Source organism: Diceros bicornis, chromosome 26 (assembly GCF_020826845.1).
Source record: "Diceros bicornis minor isolate mBicDic1 chromosome 26, mDicBic1.mat.cur, whole genome shotgun sequence".
Taxonomy (NCBI): domain Eukaryota; kingdom Metazoa; phylum Chordata; class Mammalia; order Perissodactyla; family Rhinocerotidae; genus Diceros; species Diceros bicornis.
The window spans coordinates 32,821,690-32,840,272 of NC_080765.1; the positions used below are offsets into that span (position 1 = coordinate 32,821,690).

Sequence of the window (18,583 nt, forward strand, 5' to 3'; positions counted from 1 at the left end):
AAGGAGGAAAACACAGCTCACTAAAAACTATTGGAGATTCAGACTTCTTCTCAATTCAGGAATCTCAAAGTGAGCCAAGAAACAGCAAAATGCTGATAACAACGGAGTCATGTGATAGCATTTCCTTTACATCAGGGTTTCTCAGCCTCGGCACGACTGACATCATAGGCTGGAAAAATTCTGTTCTTGGGCTATCCTGTGAGCTGTAGGAGGTTTAGCAGCATCCCTGGTCTCTACTCACTAGACGCCATCGCACCCCCACAGTTGCGACAACCAAAAATGTCTCCAGATGTTGATTGCCATACGTCCTCTGAGGGGTAAAATTACCCCTGCTTGAGAATCACTGCTCTAAATTAACTCAACGCATTCAGAAAATAAGAAGAAAAATTTTTAAATAGTCCAGTAATTCTGCTTGCCTTTCTGCTCAACAAGTACAGCCCCGGGAAAAGGAGGGAAAGGAGAGGTGCTGGGGCACAGCCTTCCTAGTTGCCTGCCGAGTTCACCCCTTCCTCCCGACTCACAGCCCAGATTTCTGAGGGGCACACTGTCCCATATCCCAGCTCCCTTGCATCTGCATATGGCCTGTGACTATAGTCAAGACAAATGGAACCGGACGTGTTGAGGGGATTCCAGGAAGTCTCCTTAAATGAGAGAGGGTGCATCTTACTTCCCCCTTCCTCCTTCTAACAACCTGGACGTGAGGTGGCCCTGAACGTGGCAGAGCAGCAAGACAAGAAGAGCTGAATCCCTTATGACTCTGGAGCTGCCATACCAGCCCTGAACCACCCACCTCTCTCTAGACTTCTCTTCAATGTAAAGAGGGAGAAACATCACTCTTCTTTATGTCATCAGGGAGGGCTTCCGTTAGAAGCCGCTGACCCGAGTCCTCAATAACACAGGCATTAACCTACTTTCCCTAGTTGGTCTCAGCTCTCCTGTGCCCTTCATTATGTGAACAACTGGCTGAGTGGAGACTAAATCTCTATTTCATACGTGTCCCCAGGCACAAGCCGACGTCACCAGTGGGCACCCAAAGAAACAGCGCACTTCCAGCTCTGGAAGAAAACCCGGCTCCGCGAGACTCGCTGAGTAACATTAAGAAGTAAACCCTCTCGGGGGTGGCACTCTCCACACTTCATGACTCAGATCTCCTCCAGAGACGGGACTCAGTTGTTCTGGTTCTTTCTCTGAACTGTGCCATACCCGATGTTAACCCATTTTTTGAGAAACCAATCAGCACATTTTCTCCTTAGACACTGACTTAATAGGTGAAACTTACAGAGCCCTGGAGTTGGGGCAACATAACTGCGATATTGTGATTTATAATAAGAAATAGATATTTGGTCTTCGTCCTGTTTCTGGTCCAGAGCTCCTAAAATCCTTGGAATTTCCTAAGTGATGAGAGCATAAAGGTGTCTTTTGTTATGTTAATACCATGACTTTTGGAAAGCTCCTAAGGATGGGGGCTGGTTGCCAGGGGAACCAACTATGTGATTAGAAGGTTGGAACTTGCAGTCCCACCCCGCTGACCTCTGGGGAGGGGAGAGGGGCTGGAGACTGAATCAATCACCAATGGCCAATGAGTTAATCAATCATGCCTATGTAATGAAGCCTCCATAAAAACCCAAAAGGACAGGTTCAGAGAGCTTCCAGGCTGTGAACCAGAACACTTCCACATGCCTCTGTGCCGGACCCCAAACTCCACGGGGACAGAAGCTCCTTTGCTCGGGACTTCACCCCATGTATCTTCTTCATCTGACTGTTGATTCGTATCCTTTGATATCCTTTGTAATAAACCAGTAATCTAGTGAGGAAAGTGGTTTCCTGAGTTCTGTGAGTTGCTCTAGCAAATTAATCTAACCCAAGAAGGGGTCGTGGGAACCTCTGATTTACAGCTGATTGGTCAGAAGCACAGGAAATAACCCAGGCTTGCAACTGGCATCTGAAGTGGGGGGCAGTCTCGTGGGACTGAAACGTAACCTGTGGGATCTGATGCCATCTCCGGGTAGAGAGTGTCAGAATTGAGTCGAATTGTAGGACACCCAGCTTGGTGTGGAGAAAAACACCCATACACTGGAATTGGGTGCAGAATCATAATAACAAAAAGAAATTCCTACTAAATCTGAAGTAGACCTGGGAGAAAAGTGTACTGGTACTCACAATAGAGAGCTTTTCTGTGGTAGTGTACCGGGCAAGGATTTCTCCTCGTTTGCTGGCCCAAGGCTCAAAATCAGATCCTACGATGGTGTTATCATCTCTGTCACGTTTCTTTCTGGAGCTGTCCTGAGGAAAGACAAGACAATCTCTTCAGTAGGATTATCATTTTCATCTTTAAAAAAATAGTATAAGCAAACGTGGTGACTATAGTTGATAACATGGTACTGTATAACTGAAATCTGCTAAGAGAGTAGAAATTAAATGTTCTCACTAAAAAAGAAAGGTAAATATGTGAGGCAATGGATGTGTTAACTAACTTGATGGAAGAATCCTTTCACAATGTGTACACATATCAAATCTTCACATTGTACCCTTTAAATATATTACAATTTTATTTGACAATTATACCTCGATAAAGCTAAAAAAAAAAAAAAGTATAAGCAGAAGACAGATAGTCCCTCCCTGCAGGATAACACAGGTCTGTCTAAAGGTTTGCTATGATAAAAAACTTTTCAGGCCAATTCACCACAAACAGCCAATAGATACATCCAAGGATGCTCAAACTCATTAAGAATCAAGGAAAGGCAAACTGAAAGAGATCATTTTCCAATAATCAGAATGGCAAAGTGTTAAAATGACTGATAATATCCAGGCTGGCAAGGATGCAGGCAGACAGGCCCTCTAAAATACTGCTGGTGGGAGTGTGTATAAACTGGTGAAGCCTTTTTGGAGAACAAGTTGGCAGGAGCCATCATAAACTTAAACACACGTTGCCTTAACCCAGTAATGAACTTCTAAGAAGTTATCCTGTAGAAATCCTTGCACATATGCACCAAGGTGTATGTATGGTCAAGGAACAATGCACCACAGTCTACACCAGTAAACACCAGGGACAGACTATGTGTCCATCAGTAGAGGAATGGCCAATCAAAGCAGGTAATGCCCATTCTTTAGGGCACAATGCAGCTGTTCAAAATAAGGTTGTTCTATAAGAACTAATATGGAAAGTTCTCTAAGACATACCGTCAAGTTAAAAAAAAAAGCATAAATAGGGGCTGGCCCCATGGCCGAGTGGTTCAAGTTCTGCGTGCTCCACTTCCATGGCCTGGATTCACGGGTTCGGATCTGGGCGTGGACCTACTCCACTCATCAGCCATGCTGTGGAGGCATCCCACATACAAAGTGGAGGAAGACCGGCACAGATGTTAGCTCAGGGCTAGTCTTTCTCAAGTGAAAAAAGAGGAAGATTGGCAGCGGATGTTAACTCAGCGCCAATCTTCTTCAGAAAAAAAAAAAAGCATAAACATAGTTCAATTTAGGGCCGGCTCCATGGCTTGGCAGTTAAGCGCGCATGTTCCGCTACTGGCGGCCCGGGTTCGGATCCTGGGCGCGCACCAACGCACCGCTTCTCCGGCCATGCTGAGGCCGAGTCCCACATACAGCAACTAGAAGGATGTGCAACTACGACATATAACTATCTACTGGGGCTTTGGGGAGAAAAAAGGAGGAGGAGGTTGGCAATAGATGTTAGCTCAGAGCCAGTCTTCCTCAGCAAAAAGAGGAAGATTAGCATGGATGTTAGCTCAGGGCTGATCTTCCTCACAAAAAAAAAAAAAGAAAGAAAGAAAAAAAACACAGTTCAATTTATGTAAAAAAAAAAAAAAAAAAAATAGTAAAGAGATGTATGCAACGCCAGCATAGAACGATGGTTGAGAGCGTGGATTCTGAAGTCAGACAGGCCGGGCTTGAATTCCAGCGTGGACGTGACTAAGCATCTCTATTCTTCCATTATAATCCTCTTTAAATGAGGATTATAATACCCCTCTCACAGGGCAGTATGAGAACTAAACTCAGAAAGTGCCTGCCACACAATAAGCTGATACTATTACTGTTGTTGTTGTTATTTATATATCACCTTGTATGTAAATGCTCAGAAATTATTGACCTAAATACCTATGAAAATACAAAGAAAAAGTATAGAATACACATTACACTGATAACACTGATGACCTCCAGGGTGGTAAACAGAATGAAGGGATTTGGTCACAGGAGTTCATCTGTAATGTTTCTCTCTTACATAAGTAATTAGTGAATTACTTATGTAATTACATAAAAATAAATCCAAAAGAAAGAATTATAAAAAGAGTAAAATTAAAATAAAGAATTTTAAAATGTTTAAAAAAAAAAAAAAGGAAGAAGGTTCCAGGACTGACACCAGCCTCTCACTGGCAGTGTCGTCCTCCACAAGCCGTACCCTGTGGACATCCGGATTATTTGAATTACTAAAACCAGAACCCACTCGTGCATTACTTGTGAAATTTAAAAGCAAACAGATGAAAACACCCCACCCGCAGGACCGATCACCAGCTGGACGACAACTGGTGGGGAGTGTTACCGTGGCAGCCGCCATGGCTGCGGGGTCAGCAGTGGCTGCAAACATGGAGAGGGGGTCGGTCCCATCCAGGACGCTGCTCAGCGGGTCCACCACGGAGCTGGAGGACGAGGAGGACGTGGAAGATGTGCTTCCCTTCCGGCTCACTTTCTTTGTCTTTGACTCCGTGACCTGTGGGGAAAATTTGTGGAGGTCAAACAGAAATCGCCTATGACTTTTCCCAACGAAACACTCAAATGGGGTTTCCCTCATTCCGTTAGGTGAACCGACTGTTCCTCTGCTGCAGGGACGCTTATTTTTGTGACCAATTGACATGACTCAGAATCCCAGCTGTGGAGGAAGGGAAGGTGGGAGGCTAGGGTAAGGAAGGAAGAGACAGGGCCACTATGATTCAGAAGATGGTGATGTAACTGCATTCCTGCAGGGCCTTCTTACCCCAAGTGTGGTCCCTGGAAGCAGCATCCACGTCACCTAGGAGCTTATAAAAAATGTAGACTCTCGAGCCCTACCCCAGACCCATTGCATCAGAATTTGCATCTTGCAGCAATGGTCCAGACAGGGTCATGAACCAGGGTACGTGAGATCCCAGGGTCACGGCACTCTGAAAACAGTCTCCATGGCTCTGCATGGCCACCTCATCTCCACAAAGCAGTGACCGCCCAACTCCTCCCTTTCTGGAGAACTTCTTCCAATGCCATGTCCTGGTGTATGTGTTGAGGGGCGGGTGGGGGTGTTGGCGAGTGAAGCCATGTTTTTGTTCCATTCGCCCCCATCCCTCCCTGACTTCAGGTGATGACCGGGGTGAAACCCTGAGCCAAGAGGATCCAACCAGAGTCTCTCTGCTGAAAATTCAGGATCAACATCCAGAAGGACTAGTTGGGCTTCACTCCTTTTTAAATGAGGAAGCTATGAAAACCCAGGGGCCGAGGGACAGTGATGGACACTTTGAGCATGTGTCCACGGGGAAGCAGAGAAACCAGGAGAGAGAGAGAGAGAGAGAGGGAGAGAGGGAGAGAGGGAGAGGGGGAGAGGGGGAGAGGGGGAGAAGGGGAGAGGGGGGAGAGACGTGTAACACAATGAAGGAGACAGTGTGTTGGATAAAAGAGAATTTGACTAGCCTCTGTCCCTGATTCCTGGAAAGGAGACTAAGTCCTTGGAGCAGCTGTCATTCATGAGCCCCTGAACACACCTGAGTTTATGCTGACGAGATGATACAGCATGGGGACTGGTCACAACCAAGACCAAGCATATGACTGGAGGGTTTGGGGCTTCAATCACCTGGCCAAGGAACCACTCCATCATGCCTACGTAATGAAACCCCAATAACAAGTTTGGACACGAGAGCTTGATGGAGCTTCCTAAGCGGTGAACACACCATGTACCGGGAGGTGATGCACCCTGATTCCACGGGCAGAGGGCATGGAAGCTCTGCATTCGGGACCGTCCCACTCGCCCTATGTGTCTCCTAATTTGACTGGTCCCTCGTTTGTATCCTTTATAATAAAAGTATAAGTGTAAGTATGGCACCTTCCTGAGTTCTGTGAGTTGTTCTAGCAAATTACCAAACCTGAGGGGGCCTGGGGAAATCCTAGGATTTGTAGCCAGCTGGTCAGAAGTGCAGGCAGCCTGGGGACCATTTGCAGCTGGTGTCTGAAGCAAGGGCAGTCTCATTGAACACCTTGCCCTAAACCTGTGGGGTATGACACTAACCCCGGGTAACTGGGCAAAGCTCCTCTCACTAGTGCACACTTGTCATTTGGGTCTGCCTGGCATCCATTCCTCCATCTCCCAGGCTCAACAGGCCAAACTTTCTTTGGGAAAGCAGCCCTCACCGACTCTCAGCTCCTGCAGGCTTGGTGGGGTGGACTCGGCTCCCACTTCCCAGAGCGGGCACTAGCTCCAACCCCGTCAGCCTAGGGTCACCTAGGTCACCAGGGTTGGTTCACAGAGGGACACATAACCCAACTGGGTAAACGAAAACTGCTGGAGAAGAGATTCTCCCTGCTGTTGTGTTGCTGAGCCAGCAGGCTGTGAGCTTAGAGCTGCTGCATAGTCCGTTACCGCGTGGGGAGTGAGCTGCTAAGAATGGAACCAACTCACTGGTGGGTCAGCAACAGCCGCACAAGCCCATGGGGACTCTGGGGGCCCTGGAAAACCACAGCTCAGTCTTGTGACCTCCTGCTTTACGTAATCACCTCTATGAGTTCTCAGGTCCTCTGCCATTAAGAAACTTTGTGTTCTCGATATCCACTGGCATCTGTCTGTCAATCTCATCTCCACCCACGCTGACAACCACACAGTTTCTATTACTTGCTAATAAAGAGTGCTCACCCACAAGAGAGGGACCATCTCATCTCTTGCCTGCTTTCTGTTTTGTTTTGTTTTGTTTTGTTTTTTTTGTTTTTTTTTTTAAACTTTATTTATTTTTTTTTTTTAAAGATTTTATTTATTTATTTTTTTCCCCCAAAGCCCCAGCAGATAGTTGTATGTCATAGCTGCACATCCCTCTAGTTGCTGTATGTGGGACGCGGCCTCAGCATGGCCGGAGAAGCGGTACGTCGGTGCACGCCTGGGATCCGAACCCGGGCCGCCAGCAGCGGAGCGCGTGCACTTAACCGCTAAGCCACCGGGCCGGCCCTGTTTTGTTTTTTAAAATAAACTCACAGACAATGATGCTGTTCAGGCAGCACCCTATGCTGGTAGAGTGATTCTTAGTATTCCAAACAGGCCAATTAAGAAGCAAGATATATTTTATTTACACCTCCAAATCAGGAACAAGCCCATCCCATACTCCTGACAACCTCACTAATACGAGAAAGGGAGAATAAAAATGATGGTGGGTGAGGAAAACATCACAAAAATGGGGCAGGGAATAAACCGGTTGATTTAAATATGCAAAGAGGCTATTGCAGGCAAAACAGAAAAGACCTAGGAACACCACCTATAATTTTCTGGAATATAATTTAGAAAGGCCCTTGACAACACTTACAGTTATGGGCTTCAATGGGTGATAGTCTCCAAACTCCAGTGGCACAGCCTCCAACCGGCATGATGCAAATTCAGCCTTGTAGTTCCTATTCCTGGAATGCCTGGTGAAGAGCAAACCCCGGACACCAGTTAATTGATGGAGATACACAACACACTAAACACTTTTTGCTGAGACTTCCTCAATAATGAAGTGGTTTATAGTGGAACAGTATTTCTTTTTTTGTGTGTGAGCAAGATCAGCCCTGAGCTAACATCTGATGCCAATCCTCCTCTTTTTTTTGCTGAGGAAGATTGGCCCTGGGCTAACATCCGTGTCCATCTTCCTCTACTTTATATGGGACGCCACCACAGCATGGCTCAACAAGCAGTACATCGGTGCGCACCCGGGATCTGAACTGGCGAACCCCAGGCCGCCGCAGCAGAGCACGCTCACTTAACCACTTACGCCACTGGGCCGGCCCCTGAACAGTATTTCTTCCAAGACTAGCAAGAGAGGCTAAATAAAAAAATTTTAACAATCACTTTGAAGGTCTAAGGAGCTGCCAGGGTACACAAGACCTGCAAGGCCAGACACCAGAGCAGAGGCAAGCTCACTGCGGTGAAGCCAACTTTCCTTGCCCAGCTTTCCCTCATGGGGCATTTGCTGATTCCTGGCACGGGACGAGCGGCTGAAGCCCGGCAGAGGGCGGCTGCCAGGAGGCAGAGCGGCCAAGGGCTTTAAGGAACACTCTCGGGGCTGGGGAGAGAAATTAGGGTCAGGCCTATCGAGACAGCTAGGGCTTGAAGGAAGAGCTTCTGAAGAGAAGAGAGTGCAGAGAAGTGAGAATCCAGCCTGGCCTCCCCTCAAAGTATTCGCCAATTAAGCTGTGAGGGGCCAAGCAGAACACAGATGAGGAGCAGAGAGCGTACATCAGTCTTGTGGGGGCTTAGCAAGTGAGGGGACTAGTGAGATGCAAAATAAAAGGGGAGAGGGAGCTCACACGGAAGGTGGGCAGCACAGAAAAGAGTGTGAAAGACAGAGGGACACAAAGAAAAGGTCTAACACACACACAATTGGAAGCCCAAAGGGGAAGAGAGAAAGAATGGACAGGAGCGGCATTTGAAGAGACGATAGCTGAAATTCTTCCCAAACTGAAGAAAGACATCAAACTACAGATTCAAGGAACACCTGCGCCCCGAGCTAAACCAGTACAAAAACAACCACACTCAGGGCCTTCATAGTAAAACCGCTAAAAACTAAAGCGAGGGGATGTCTTAAAAGGAAAAAAGATACATCATTTTCAAAGGACAACAATAAGATTATTGTCTCTGCACAGAGATGAGAGCCAGGAGACAAAGGAATGACACCTTTAAAGTATATAATGAAAGAAAAATCGCCAACCAAGAATTCTACACCTAGTGAAACTATCCTTCAAATGTATGGGCAAATGAAAGAAGTTTCCAGTCAAAGAAAATCTGAGAACAGCAGCAGCAGAGCCACACATTAAATTAAAACAAACAAACAAAAATGCTGAGGGCAAAAAGTAAATGATTCCAGTTGAAAGCAAAAAATATAGAGAGAGATATTTAATTATGTGTGTATATATATACACATACATGTATAAACTAAAGAGTAACAAAAGATAAAGGTGTGGGTAAAACTAAATGAATACTGACTGCAAAAAATAATGTATAGTGTTTAAAATACATGTCGAATTAAAATGCATGACAATGAGAACATAAAAGGCAGGAGAGGTGCTATGGTCTGAATGTTTATGTCCCCCAAATTCACAGGTTGAAATCCTAACCCCCAAAGGTGATGGTATGAGGAGGTGAGGCCTTCGGGAGGTAATTAGGTTATGAGGGTGGAATCCTCTGGATGGGATTAGTGCCCACACAAAAGAGGGTCCAGAGAGCTCCCCAGCCCCTTCCACCACGTGAGGACACAGTGAAAAGGCACCAGATATGAACCAGGAAGAGGGCCTTCCCCTGTCCATGCTGGCGCCACAATCCTAGACTTCCAGCCTCCAGAACTGCGAGGAACAAAGCTGTGTTGCGCATAAGTTACACGGTCTCCGGTATTTTACTGTAGCAGCCCAAACAGATTAAGATAGAAAATTGGTACCGGGAGTGGGGTGCTGCTGTAACAAACACCTAAAAATGTGGAAGTGGCTTTGGAACTGGATAATGGATGGAGGCTGGAAGAGTTCTGAAGAACCTGCTAGAAAAAGCCATTGCTGTGAACGGCCTGTTAAGGGCTACTCCAGTGAGGGTTCAGAAGAGGAGAGCTGTAGAGAAAGCTTCAGTCTCCTTAAATAATACCTAAGTGGTTGCCAACAGAATGTTGGCAGAAATATGGGGATAAAGGTCATCCTGTTGAGGCCTCAGAAGGAAACCAGAGGAAAAGCGATTCTTGTTTAAAGGGGCAAAAAGCTTGGCTGAATTGTGTTGGTGTCCCAGTGTTTTGTGGAAGGTAAAACTCGTGAGCGATGAAACTGGATATTTGGCTGAGGAAACTTCTAAGCAAAGTGTGGAAGGAGCAGCTTCGCTTCTCTTGAATGCTTACGGTAAAACGGGAGAAGAGACAAATGACTTAAAGGCGGAATGGCTAATCAAAACGGAAACAAAACTTAAAAATTTGGGCCGGCCCCGTGGCTTAGTGGTTAAGTGCGCACGCTCCGCTACTGGCAGCCCGGGTTCGGATCCCGGGCGCACACTGACGCACCGCCTCTCCAGCCATGCTGAGGCCGCGCTCCACATACAGCAACTAGAAGGATGTACAACTATGACATACAACTATCTACTGGGGCTTTGGGGAAAAAAAAGGAGGAGAATTGGCAATAGATGTTAGCTCAGAGCCGGTCTTCCTCAGCAAAAAGAGGAGGATTGGCATGGATGTTAGCTCAGGGCTGATCTTCCTCACAAAGAAAAAAAAAAAAGGAAAATTCTCAGCCTATCCATCTTGAAAGAAATAAGAAAACGTGTTGGCCGGGGCTGGCCCTCCCATCACAGGCCAGGAGAGCCAGGGCCTGTGGGCTACCGATGCCACCTCACATTGGGGGCTCCACTCCCCGAATTCCGGCACCCCAATCCTCAGCCACCCCAGGTCTCGTGAATAACATTTGTTCTTTAACAAAAGACACGGGCACTTCCCATTTGTAAAATATCACCTTCCAGAAAAGCAGCTTTTCTGGGCACAGAGGACAATTCCTGCCCCCGCCCCTCCATTTTAGGGAAAGAAACAACTCAACAAGTACAGGAGGCTGGCCACTTCATCCCTTGGCACGCAAATCCCTTGAATTCATCCCTCCCACCCCCCAGCCCCACCCCTGTGACTTCATTAATATTTGCATGAAATACTAAGACCCTAACCATAACTGTGCCATGTAATTATAGTCAGCTTTACTCAATATCCCCGACTAACCCAGAAACCCAACTCAGCACAAGAGAACTGAGCTCCCATGTCATTTCATTTCCATCCCTTTCTAAATAAACTTGGCTTTCAGTGAAGGAGAGGAGAAAGGCTAGTTAGTAATAGGGACCAGCCTCTACGTTTGCTTTTTTTTTTAAGGAAAATCTCTACCACAATATATGTCTAGTCCCTCTGGGTCACGTTCACATAATATACACTGTCTTCACCTTCCAAAACATTGCAGTTGAAGTCATTTATGAAATATTCTTCCAAACTCCTTTTAATGTTATCAGCCAATCTTTGATTTATAAGACAAAACCCCCCAGAATAAATAAATTGAATTATAGTCAGCAACAGCCATAATGGAGTTTTAAAAATCAAATTACACTTTTCCTCCTTTCAGTTCACTCTTAACTTTATCCGTTATAAAGAAAAATAGAATTTAGAAAGGTTAATTTCATAGTGAGTAGAAATGTAATCGGACTTGAAACTCCGTTGCAAATGTGTTTTTCATCCCTATAATAATTATTAACAAATCAATCAACAGCTGAGAAAAGCACTATTATCAAAACAGCAATATGATTTGATATGCAAAAATTAAATAATAGTTCTCATTTATTACGTGCTTACTACATACTGGGATCCAGGCCAACCCCTTTACCTCCATTTCCTCATTTGATCAATCCTCTGTGGCAGGAACTATGATTATGCCCATTTCTCAGATGGAGGAGCTGAGGCTGTTAGAGCGTTGGTAACTTGGGAGAGGTGAGCAAGTGAGAGACACAGATGCAAACTCAGGCAGACCGTGTCTCAGATCCAGTAGTTCTATAAATCATCTACAGGTCACCTTGAGAACTTGAAAAATTAAGCAATTGTCCTTTCTTTTTTTTTTAAAGGACCAAGTTTTTTTTTTTTAGAGGCTATACTAACATTCAACTTTATTTGTTTTTTATTTTTGCTTTCTGAGGAAGATCGGCCCTGAGCTAACATCTGCCAATCCTCCTCTTTTTGCTGAGGAAGACTGGCCCTGGGCTAACATCCATGCCCATCTTCCTCCACTTTATATGGGACGCCGCCACAGCATGGCTTGACAAGCAGTGCGTCGGTGAGTGCCCGGGATCGGAACCCGCGAACCTTGGGCCGCCGCGAACCCAGGGCCGCCACAGCGGAGCACGCGCGCTTAACCGCTGCGCCACCGGGCCACCCCATAAAGGACCAAGTTTTGAAATGATTTTTCTTTGAAAGTTTGAGGGGAGGGAATTCTTTGGGGAAAAAATACTGCTTCTGGAAAAAACCTAAAAAGAAAAAAGGGATGGACACACTGACGCTTCCCGAAAATCCATGTCAGATTGCTGTATTTTGATTTTTCTATCACTTTCTTCCATGATTTCCTCAAATTTGCTCTCTGCCCCTCAGCATTTCCTGCAGTTTGAGACGGTAAAGCATTTTCTTCTATGCCTGGGTTTTTGGTCAGGACAACAGCGACCTCCAGTGGGCATTTTCTCAAAACTCCTGTTTTTCCTGCTAATAGCTGATACAGCTGGTAAAAATCCCCATAATCCCAGCTCCCAGCAGCGCAAGAGGCTCCTCAACCTCCGTGGTAGTCACCCCAGAAAAAAGGCCAACATTTACACCTCTGTTCCTGGCTGGCGCTGGCCCCTGGCCACTCCAATGTGGTGCAGAGGTCACCAGCAAGGGCATCAACGGCGGAGTGCTGAAATACCCCAGACCCACAGAATCAGGATCCGCACTTGAACAAAATCCCCACGCATGTGATTTACGCACATTAAAGGGTGACAACTCCCTATTTTTATTTACATCTGATAATATGGATACATAGAATTCCACTACCAGTTTTCAAATTAATCTCCTTATACTGGAAATGCCGAAATCCATCAAATGCTTTTTGTCAGCTATTTTAATTCTCAAGTGATTTTTAATTTATTAATGACATAATTGGGCCACAGTTTTTTCTCCCACCATCACAATATACCCTCCTCCCTAAAAAAGTCCTAAAATGATGCAGAAATTCTGACTCCAGAGGGTATTATTTTTTTCAGTGAAGAAGACTGGCCCTGAGCTAACATCTGTGCCCATCTTCCTCTATCTTGTATGTGGGACGCCACCACAGCATGGCTGATGAGCCACAGCACGGCTTGATGAGCGGTGTGTAGGTCCATGCCTGGGATCTGAACCTGCGAACCCCCAGCTGGCCACTGAAGCGGAGCATGCGAACTTAACCGCTACACCACCGGGCCGGCCCCCAAGGCGTAGTTTTTTTTAAAGGTGCTATTACCACAGGATTGGACAGGAAATGTGATCCATGATGTACTGGACATCTTGCATGTTAGGCCAGGCCGAACTATATCAGAGACAACAAAAAGTGTGGGTGAAAATGGGCACCCTGGGGGGATACATGACAACACGGCAGGACTTGGGGAGCCCTGCAACCCGCAAACCTCAGCCCAGGAGCTAGACTGGAGGAGGTCCAGCTAACCATAATGATTAGGATCGCAGGCTCTGGGCTCCCACTCAGCTCTTCTTGCCGGCTATGACTTTAAACTGCCTCATCTCTCTGCCTCCATTTCCTCATCTGAAAAATGGGGATGTTACGAGGATTAAATGAGATGCTGCGCATTAAACACTTAGCACATCGGTAAGTGTCCAATTTAATGGCAGGAACACATTTCTCCTCTGTGGGCCTCCTCAGTTTCCTCATTCATTCATAAATATTACTGAGCATCTACTATCTGCCAAGCTCCATGCCAGGCACCGGAAATACAATGATAGTTAAAACTCAGTCCCTTTAATTTTAGGACCAACAATTCTGGTGGGGAAACAAAGATGAACAAGCACTACCACACGGAGAAACGTCTAGAGCACAGCCAGATTGGAACCTTCAGAGACCCTAGATGCTAAAAGGCTTATGGCACTTCTCTCTGTAATTTAAAGTAAAAATACCAAAGGTAAAAACGTACTGGTACGCAGAGGTTAAAATAGCATCTTCCTGGATTTTCTGGTGACAAAATTCCAGATAAGTTCACTGAAGCCAGATGTTTCTCATGTTTTTTTGTGTTTAAGCCTTAATGATTCCTTAAAAAGTGCTTGGCATGACTAGGTCAAAGAAAACTCAGCGTGGAAGTGCTCAGGGGCATCCAATCCTGATTTCGTGTGTCACTGCTTTTGAAGGAAGATAAGGGAATCAGGAAGACAGCTGTTCATCAAGCATAAAACCAGAGGTTGGATCTGATTCTTTCTTTTTTTTTTTTCTTTTGTGAGGATGATCAGCCTTGTGCTAACATCTGCCAGTCCTCCTCTTTTTTTTTTTTTGCTGAGGAAGACTGGCCCTGGGCTAACATCCATGCCCCTCTTCCTCCACTTTATATGGGACACCACCACAGCATGGCTTGACAAGTGGTGCGTCAATGCACGACCGGGATCCTGGGCGGTGAACCCCAGGCTGCCGCAGTGGAGCGTGCGCACTTAACTGCTTGCGCCACCAGGCCAGCCCCTGGATCTGATTATTTCTAAGGTCTAGGGCTGTATATACTGTCATTTGCTCACTCATTCATTGTAAACCACTTCACACCACTTAGAGAGAAAGATCAGAAAATGATCTCCCGGAGATGTAGAGGCCAGCTCATGTCCTCAGATAATTCCACTCTCACCATCACAACTTGCCCGAGTTCCTCATGCACTCACAGCTCCCGCTGGAGCCTGAAGCTCCAACCACTCCCAGCTACTCCAGCCACCAGAGCCCCGCCAGGCTTGTCAGCCTTGGCACGCGCCATTCCCTCCTGCTTGGTGAGCTCCTATTCATCCTCCAAAACCCAATTTAAGGCTCTTCCTCTCTGCAGTCTTCCTGGAGCCCCCAGGTAAGGTTGTGCCTCACTCCATTGCCTTATTTGGACATCCTTCTATTCTGTGTGTGCTTCATTCAAGCATCAGCTCCAAGGAGTATGTCTGGGGGCTCCGCATCCTCAGTGCCCAGCCAGGGCCCTGCACAGAGCAGGACGAATGGCGACCATTTTACAGATGAGCAAAGCAAGTCTCCTCTAGATAAACTGAGCAGCTCGGGAACAGCCAGGTCTCCCGAGTCACGCAGACTCAGAGCTGAGTCCAGCACTCTGCATCCAGCGCCCCCAGAACCCGCGCCAACTTCTCCCGGGAAAGCGGAAGCCGGGGAACTTGAGTTTTCCGTAGGGAATGAATGGATGGAGAGGGCGGCGTGGAAAGTGCGGGGACGGGGTGGCCGGGGAGAGAAGCAAGATCCCAGCGGTGCAGCTTCAGAACTCCTCTGCACGGCGTGGCGGCCGGGGATTCCGTGGTCAAGACAACCCCGGGGTGGGGTGGGAGGCTCCACCAGCACCCAACAGAGAGAGCCATTCACGGTCACATACACACTCGCAGAGACAGAGATCCAGAGAAGACCAAGGCCAGCCCCTCCCCAAAGCCCACCTGCCGCTGCTTCCTTACCACGGAAAGACGGCCATCTTCCCAGTCACATGACCGCTGGTTCTGCGGCCGCGGGCCCTCTTTTCCCTTCCAGTCCCCGCCCCGCCCCGGCCGCCATGATTGTAAAGGGCGGCCGCCTCCCGGCAGAGAGCTGATTGAGCCGTCCGCCGGCGCCATGATTGTGAGGGGCAAGCGCCCTGCCGCAGAGCCCAGGCTGCCCCGTCCGCCGGCGCCATGATTGTGAGGGGCAAGCGCCCTGCCGCAGAACCCAGGCTGCGCCGTCCGCCGGCGCCATGATTGTGAGGGGCAGCCGGCGGCCCGGGAGGCGTGCCGGAGCGCTTACGTGCGCCGCGATCGTGAAGGGCAGTTGGCCGCCTAGCCTGCCTGCGCCCTGTGGGGGCGAAGAATCCAGACACGGCGGAGCGAAAACGCTAACCGGGGCTGCGGGTGGGAATAGTGTCTCTGGGGTTCCGCGTGCGCGCGGTTTTGCGGCTAATTGGCAGTGGGGCTCGGGTAAGCCACGCCCCTCCCCAGGCCGCCGCTTCCCTCGTGTGCGTCGTGAGGTTGGGCACTTCCGGTGTCCCCCTCCCATGCGTGACAGCCTGGGTCTCTAAGGGCCCTGTAGGGTCCGAGTACGACAGTTTTTAACAGGAACTAAACCAAATGGGGAAATTGGGGGTCGCTTTTCACCCCAATTGGCAAAGCTGTGAGTTTCTGTGAAGGTGGATATCCGTTTCGACCACAGAACTTATGTGCTCTAGTGTTTTCTCTGCTTTAAAAAAAAAAAAAAAGTGAGTCACGGGATATTTCCCTAACCGCTACCATTTACTAAAATCTTACAGTGTGTGTCAGGCACTCTGCCGAGCACTTTGCATTCCCCCTTCATTTACTTCTCACTGCAAACCTCTGAAATGAATACCATTGTCACCTATTACGGAGAAACAAGGTGAATTGCCCAAGGCTAGGAAGTGCCGCAGCCGGGACTTGACCTCCCTCCAAACCAGAGGGACTACTAGTTGAACCCGTATAATGGGGGAGACTGTTGGTCAATCAGGCAGCTCCTGACCCTCGCTTTTTTCCCTTTTCCTTTCCTCTCCTGTCAGAAAGAGCTCTTCAGGAAAAGGCAACAGAATATACTCTCAACCCTCTGATGGAAGATGTAGTTTCAGCACGCTGAGTCCTAGTATCTTCATTTGTGAAATTAGGATAACTGACTTTATGGTGAAGGGAGACGATGATAAAATCCCTGGCAAAGGGCCAGCACTCAATTGAAGCTGTCCGTCAGTAGACAGGCAATATTGTACCTTCTGTGATCCTGTTTCCAGAGCTGCTGTCCCCATGGCAACACACAGTACTTGCGACGTATCGTAAAGCAGTGCTGCTTACGCTTGAATGCGCCCAGACTCACCTGGGGATCTTCTTCAAATGCAGCTTCTGAGTCAGGGCTGCGGCGGGGCCTGGGCTTCTGCATTTCTATCAAGTTCCCAGGTGGCACTGGTTCCTCTGGATACATAAGGGATTGTAGGAATTGTGGGTGGTGCCACGTAACTTAGGAGGCAGTGGAGCAGAGCAGCATCTTGTGCGTGTCAGCATATTCACCCATCCTCACTCATCCATACCCGTTACATATCACATATATTGGGTAATGGAGGTAATCCTGAAACAGGTTGTTAAAACTTAAGGAAAGTGTGAATGAGGGATTTCCCCCACCATAGGCTGAGAAGCAAAACCATGGTTCTGGTGGCAACTTTGTCAGTCACCTCAAGAAACCGAAGAATGGTGAGGCAGAGAGAAACCAACCAAAACAGGGAGAGAACAGATTAAATAAATAAATGAGTGAAAAGGTAGTATTTCATTGTCAAGTATAATTTTGGTTAGACACGATTTTTGCCTTCAAAACTGTCTTTAGAACCTGATCAAGGAATGACTCCACTGCACCATATTCCAGTTTGATTTGCTGTATTCGACGACTAAAGGTCTTCTGTTTTTTAAAATTATTTTTATAACCTATATATGTATGCTCCCAATGGCCCCTTAGATAAAGCATTCCAACTCCATTTGCTTATTTTTTTATAACTATTACTTTTCATAGTAATAGTTTTGGGGGTGGTGGTCTGTGGTTGTTCGTGGGACAGTGACACGACGGAAAAAAAACATCATCTCCAGAAGCGGACCTTGTTTTCAGCCCAGTCTGAGGAATGAGGAGTTTCCAGTCATGTCCACTCTTCCCGGCATATGAAATCAACATGCGTTAAAGGGTGGCCATAGGACAAGTGAGGGGCTCTTCCCACACTGCCTGGCAGATTATCACTGCAGTGTCTCCTCAATACGAGGTGACCGTGAGGAGCATTTTACTATCCTCACATTAGAGATTACGCAGTAACGAGAGGGGATTTTTAAAGCTGTGCAAATCAGCAGCTTTGAGCTTCAACCTTAGCATTCTCCCCCATTTGCTCCTCAGCAGGCTTCTAGCTCTTAATAACCTAAGACATACCAGCTCTAGTGAATTTTGCCTTCTGAAAAGTGCAACTCATGCAAAATCAAATGCTAGACTAAGCACTGGTATAGGTTACATATTAAGTAGTGGGGTATACCTTTCATGGGGCTTTTAATTGTAAAAAATGATATTACAGTAGTAATGTTTCAGCCAGATACCTTTCAATATTTATCCCTTAACGGTCCTTTCTTTGGTAAATAAAAAAGATCAAACTATATTTCCTTTAAGATGAAGAGTTTATTTTGCCTTTTGCCTAGAAGCAAAACTAGTGAAAATTAAAGTATAAAAATAAATACAATTTACATTAATGGACATTCCACTCGAAGTAAAAATAACAAAAATAATGTATATAAATAAAAATCCATTAAAAGCACAAAATAATGTCTGGCACTTTTATGAGAAAAAGCTGTGAACATAAAAAAATGTGTAAAACACACAAGCTTTTATCTTTAAATTAAAAAAAAAAACACTCAAGTTTCTTATCCTTAATGTAAAACTAGTTTTCACTTTTCCCAAAACATACTATTTGTTTTAGCTAATTTGCATTAGTGTACACAAAATTTTTAGCATCTATCTTTCTTACTGGAAAGACCCACAATGATATGAGTAAGGTGTATCCTGAGTTTTCAGAATGATAAAGCACAATTTATCATATTAAGAAGATAATTTGATATACTTTGCCTACAAATAAAAAATTGATAAC

General features: G+C 46.5%; 1 protein-coding gene across 2 annotated transcripts in view; it reads right to left on the reverse strand.

The window, feature by feature from the left end:
• Window positions 1-15,550, reverse strand: part of VPS35L (VPS35 endosomal protein sorting factor like) — a 118,566-nt gene extending 103,016 nt beyond the window's left edge. The window contains exons 1-4 of one of the 2 annotated variants that reach the window (XM_058569939.1): window positions 15,405-15,550; window positions 7,539-7,638; window positions 4,553-4,720; window positions 2,161-2,283 (exon numbers count right to left, since the gene is read on the reverse strand). In XM_058569939.1, coding sequence (XP_058425922.1) covers window positions 2,161-2,283; window positions 4,553-4,720; window positions 7,539-7,638; window positions 15,405-15,421 — 408 coding nt within the window. In that variant the 5' untranslated portion in view covers window positions 15,422-15,550. The remainder of the gene's footprint in view (window positions 1-2,160; window positions 2,284-4,552; window positions 4,721-7,538; window positions 7,639-15,404) is intronic. The other variant, XM_058569941.1, reaches the window with a different exon arrangement.
• Window positions 15,551-18,583: the final 3,033 nt, after the last annotated feature.